This window comes from Amaranthus tricolor, chromosome 2 (assembly GCF_026212465.1).
Source record: "Amaranthus tricolor cultivar Red isolate AtriRed21 chromosome 2, ASM2621246v1, whole genome shotgun sequence".
Lineage (NCBI taxonomy): Eukaryota > Viridiplantae > Streptophyta > Magnoliopsida > Caryophyllales > Amaranthaceae > Amaranthus > Amaranthus tricolor.
This window is the reverse complement of record NC_080048.1, coordinates 342,293-348,326: the sequence shown is the minus strand read 5'-3', so window position 1 is coordinate 348,326 and position 6,034 is coordinate 342,293. Positions and strand designations below refer to the sequence as shown.

The 6,034-nt window shown below is 33.6% G+C and overlaps 1 protein-coding gene across 1 annotated transcript; it reads left to right on the top strand.

Moving 5' to 3' along the window:
* Nucleotides 1–302: 302 nt before the first annotated feature.
* LOC130806261 (leucine-rich repeat receptor-like protein kinase TDR) lies at nt 303–6,034 on the top strand. Its single transcript, XM_057671271.1, has 2 exons — nt 303–3,184; nt 5,174–6,034. Exons 1-2 carry the CDS (start codon nt 502–504, stop codon nt 5,608–5,610), a joined length of 3,120 nt encoding a protein of 1,039 aa, XP_057527254.1. The 5' UTR covers nt 303–501; the 3' UTR covers nt 5,611–6,034.

Sequence of the window (6,034 nt, the reverse complement as noted above, 5' to 3'; positions counted from 1 at the left end):
TAAAGAAATAATGACTATTTTTTGTAGACGATAGAATATGGGGGAAGAGGATTTGAAAAGGGGCAACAAATATCAAATTAAGACTTTTTATTAGAAAGTAATATATACTCCAACTGACACAATTAAATTCTCGCATTTACTTTTTTTTTTAAGGCTTACATTTACCTTTTTTAAGTAGAAGATAATGCTTCAATTTTAGATTTTTTTTTCTACTTTTTATTTATTTTATATTTTTTAAAAATTTAAATTTTGTTCTTTTTCCCCTTTTCCTTTGTCAATCTATATCACTCTCTTCTCCAACCCCTAGTCCCACTCAAACCAAAAAATCATGATGAAACACCCTCTACAACCAGCACTCCAAACATTCATTTCTCCTCATAACAACACTATCACTATTTTCCATCATCATCATCATCATTTCCAAATCCTTTCTTCCCTTAAATTTACCTTCTTTCACATCTCTTCTTCTTCATCCAAATTCTTCTCCAAAACCCTAAAATCATGAAACTCCATTCTTCCAAAAAATCCTCTGTTTTCCTCTGTTTTTTCCTTTATTTTTCTCTATTATTTCTTCTACCTACAAGTAGTTCATCATCTCCATTACAAACTTCCCGAATTCCTCTTGAAATTTTCTCTCTTTTAACCCTAAAATCATCCCTAAACGACCCTAACAATTCCCTTCAATCATGGGATCCTACTTCACTTTTGTCAAACACTTCTCATGCTTGGTGTTCTTGGTCAGGAATCAAATGTGCCCTTAATTCTTCCCAAATTATCTCCCTTGATCTTTCATCCCGTAACCTTTCTGGAGAAATCCCATCTGATATCCGCCATTTATTATCCCTAAATTACCTTAATTTGAGCAGAAACTTATTTGAGGGCAATTTTCCCACCTCCATTTTTGAATTATCTGAGCTTAGAACTCTTGATATTAGTCATAATAACTATAATTCAACTTTTCCCCATGGAATTTCTAAGCTTAAGTTTCTTAGATACCTTAATGGTTATAGTAACAGCTTCATTGGTTCTTTACCCTTAGACCTTGCCGGAAACCAGTTTCTTGAGTACTTAAACCTTGGTGGAAGTTACTTTTCAGGCAATATTCCAGCAGAATATGGAACTTTCCCTAGGCTAAATTTCCTTGATTTAGCTGGAAATATGCTTAATGGTTCAATCCCATCAGAATTTGGGTCATTGATTGAACTTCAGCATGTTGAAATGGGGTATAATAATTTTAATGGGAATTTACCAATTGAATTGGGTATGTTATCCAATCTTCAGTACTTAGACATCTCAAATTGTAGCATGTCTGGGAATATACCCAAAGAAATTGGAAATTTAACAAGTTTAACTACATTGTTGTTGTTTAGCAACAATCTCTCTGGTATGATCCCTTCAAGTATTTCAAACTTGAAAGCATTACAAATACTTGATTTATCAGTTAATAGACTTTCTGGGTCGATTCCTGAAGGAGTTTCTGAGCTTAAAGAGTTAAGCTTTTTAAGTCTTTTAGGAAATGAGTTAATTGGGGAAATTCCTCAAGGTATTGGTGATCTTCCCCTGCTTGAATTTCTACTTCTTTGGGATAATTCCCTTAATGGGTCATTACCATCTAGGCTTGGAACCAATGGGAAGCTTCAGAAACTCGATGTTTCATCGAACCGATTGTCGGGTTTTTTGCCGGAGAATCTTTGCTCCGGCAACACCTTGGAGAAGCTCATATTGTTCAATAACAGGCTTACTGGTGAGTTACCAAATTCAGTTGTGAATTGTTCTTCATTAGTAAGGGTTAGAATTGAGGATAACTTGTTTAATGGAAGCATTCCTTTTGGTTTTGGTAAATTGCCTAATCTTGTTTTTATGGATCTTAGTAAAAATAACTTTACTGGGAAGATTCCTAATGATCTTGGGATTGCACCCAAATTGATGAAATTGAATGTTTCTGAGAATTTTTTTGCGGGTGGTTTGCCTGAAGGGATATGGGGTGCTCCTAGTTTGCAAATTTTTTCTGCTTCTTTTAGTGGGATTTCTGGGAAAATCCCTGATTTTAAAGGGTGTAAAAGTTTATACCAAATTGAGATGGAAGGTAATAGTCTAAGTGGTTCAATACCTTGGGATATAGGGCACTGTGAGAAGCTGATATCCTTAAATTTAAGGAAGAATCTATTAACAGGAATTATCCCTTGGGAAATTTCTACTTTACCTTCTATTAATATTGTTGATTTTTCTCATAATTTGTTAAGTGGTAGTATTCCTTCAAATTTTGATAAGTGTAGTACTTTGGAGACTTTTAATGTTTCATTTAATCTTTTGACTGGACCAATACCATCATCTGGGTCCATATTCCCCAATTTGCACCCATCATCATTTGTGGGTAATGAGGGATTATGTGGTGATTTGCTTGGGAAGCCTTGTGGCCCGGGTTCTCCGGTGGTCGGAGATCGAGATGTCGATGATAAAAAGCCCAAGAAGGCTGCGGGGGCTATTGTGTGGATCATGGCTGCTGCATTTGGGGTTGGATTATTTGTTCTGATCGCTGGTAGCCGGTGCTTCCATGCGAATTATAGCCGTAGATTTTCAGAAGGTAAAGAAGTTGGTCCTTGGAAATTGACTGCCTTTCAACGGTTGAACTTCACTGCGGATGATGTGTTGGACTGCTTAGCGATGAGTGATAAGATTATCGGAATGGGGGCTACCGGGACAGTTTATAGGGCGGAGATGCCAAGTGGCGAGATCATAGCCATTAAGAAGTTGTGGGGGAAGCAAAAGGAGACCTTAAGAAGGCGAAAAGGGGTGCTCGCGGAGGTGGATGTATTAGGCAATGTAAGGCATAGGAACATAGTAAGGTTGTTAGGGTGTTGTAATAACAAGGATAGCACATTGTTACTCTATGAGTACATGCCTAATGGGAGCTTAGACGATTTGTTACATGGCAAGAACAAAGGCGAAAATTTGGTCGCAGATTGGCTTACTAGGTACAAAATCGCCTTTGGAGTGGCTCAAGGCATTTGTTACCTACACCACGATTGTGATCCTGTCATTGTTCACCGCGATCTAAAGCCTAGTAACATTCTTTTGGATGCCGAAATGGAGGCAAGAGTGGCGGACTTTGGGGTGGCTAAACTCATTCAAAGCGACGAGTCTATGTCAGTCATTGCTGGATCATATGGCTACATAGCACCTGGTATAATTCTTCACCTTAATACTTCACACTTCATTCTTGTAAAACGTGGTACAAATTGCCTATACTAGTCATAAATCTGTCAAAATTTTGAATCATTCATGGATATTTTGAACTAATCACTTCTTTGAAAATGACTTCCACCAACATACATTCAACCTCAATAGTTTGATCATGCATGATTACATGTTCATACCATTAAAATCATCTGAATATGTAGAGGCGAAGTCAGAATTTTAGGTGAGGATGGCTAAAATTTTAGGTTAGAAATCAAAAATTCCCAAGAGTTAAAGGTATTTGAACGGTTCTATTCTATTAATTGAGAGGCCAACAAATATTATTTGTAAACGCGGCATATCCCATATATTATCTATACTACATTTATCTGATTTGTTTAGGATGGTTCATGGTCAATCTTCGCCCCTAATAGCTTCATCCTAGTAGAATTGTCTAAAAACTGACACGATTAGTCGAAATCAAGTATGACTCGACTCGATTTGAAATAGCCGACTTATAAAAATCAATTCAAATTGTCAACATATTTACATATATTCAAGAACTAAACTTAACTTGACCCAAGATATCATATCTGAAATCCTCCTAAACACCTGAATGTACACCTCTATGACCCTACTAATATGTAGTCTAAAATATTTTCTAAACATAATTGTTCTCAATATAATCATAGGTAGTGAATACTTAATGTTGTAGCTTTCTCTTTGAATTTGGTATTATTTTAAGAAAAAACATGATGTGAATTGAGAATCCAAAGTACTCCATTTGGAAGCATGCTTGTTTTGTTGAATATTAGTCCGAGATAGAAAGTTCAAAGAGCCAATACAAATGAACATTTGGAATTATAAAGACAGTCCCAATTGATGTTAATTCATCATAAAGATATATGAGTGCAAATTCCTTAGTGTCAGTCGACTGAGTAATTCAGTAAGATTGTCAGTACTATACTCAGTAACTTAAGGAAGGACTCACCCATCATTTTGTGCCCTACATTCCAAATTTGGTAGTAGTGTTTCTTTTTCTACTGTTACGCGTGATGCTGCTTTTTCTTTCTTTTTTCTTTGGAAATCATTTTTATTTGGACCCACTTCTCAATTTGTCAAACACTCTCTTCTCTAATTATTATTCTTCCTCATTTTTAAATCAAACTTTTGTTAATTATATTATGAAAATATTAACATATTGTCAAAATTATATATATTTATGGAATTGAAAAAAAAGTCATATCGATTTATTACACGTATATTTTAAGTTTAAAAATCTTTACAAAGAAAAAATTTAAATCTTTAATTGATTTAAATTCAATAGAATTAAATACAACTCGATAAAAAATAATTTTATTAAAAAGTTATTAAGATAAAAATCTTACCCACTATTTAAATTGGTATAGATGTGTAATACACTTTATTGACTCATCTTTTACTTCATTTCTCTAGTTAATTATCTTTATGTGATGGTTAAGGTTAAAAAAAAAGTTGTCTTCTTGTTTGTATTCACTTAACCAACTCACTTTATCCTAACTCAATAACCCCACGGCCCACTTCAATAATAACATTCTAGGTGAATTAAATTACCTTGAGTGAAAGCTACAACCTTTTCCATTTTCAACTTTATTTAATATATTTTTATTTATTTATTTATATTTTTATTATGAGTGTTTTTAAATTTGTACAAGGCGTCTGATTATAAATGACATTCTGCTATTAATAAGATTTAAATGTTGATTTGTGTAACCTTACATTACTTTTGCTCGAAGTTTGTTTAATTATGATTAGTCATCAAAATCTTTAAAAAATCATAAAATAATAGTTTTTATTTTTATGGATATTTTTAGTTGGCTTTAAATACGACAATGACATAGCGGGTGTCCCTTTTGGGCTCGCAATATGGGACTTTTCTGATAATATAATGAAATTATTTTTGTAGTGAGTTTTCTTAGTCATTTAATTTGTGTTCATACATACTTAATGAATACAGAGTATGCTTATACCTTACAAGTGGATGAAAAGAGCGACATCTACAGCTACGGTGTATTACTACTAGAGATACTGACCGGAAAAAGATCAGTAGACGCAGAATTCGGTGAAGGAAATAGCATAGTAGATTGGGTAAGAACCAAAATAAAAGCCAAAAATGGAGTTAATGACATCTTAGACAAAAATGCAGGTGCATCATGTGCATCAGTAAGAGAAGAAATGGTGTTAGTACTCAGAGTTGCTGTACTTTGTACAAGTAGAAATCCTGCAGACAGACCATCTATGAGAGATGTTATATCAATGTTGCAAGAAGCTAAGCCTAAGAGGAAATCTCCTACTTCTTTAGGAAGAGGTGAAAGTGGTGATCATGTTATAGAAATTGGTGGGTGTAATGATCATCAAAATGGTGGTGGAGATCTTTTAGGTGAAAAGAAGTAGGGAAATTAATCATATTATGTTCATAGTAGTACTAATTTTTATTTTTTTGGGTTTTTTTTTATTTTTTATTTTGTGATGGAAATTGTGGGGTTGGTATAGAATTAGTTTTTATGAAGTGATTTTTGATGGAAATTTGAAGCAATGATTTCATTTAGTGCATGCTAATTTATAAGAAAAGTATTGGTTGATATTGCCAACATGTGCAATTGTGGAGGTGTCAATAGTGATAATTATATTAGAGGGATAATAGAGTTTCTAATTATGAATTTCAGTCAAGGATTATTAAAAAATTGTAAAAATGTAGTATGTGAATTTAATGTTTACGTTAAAATATTTGTTTGTCTGGCTATATAACTTTTATATACTTTATGTTTCCTAATGTTATTCTGCTCCTCTCATTTGAAATTCTTTTGTAATGTCGATA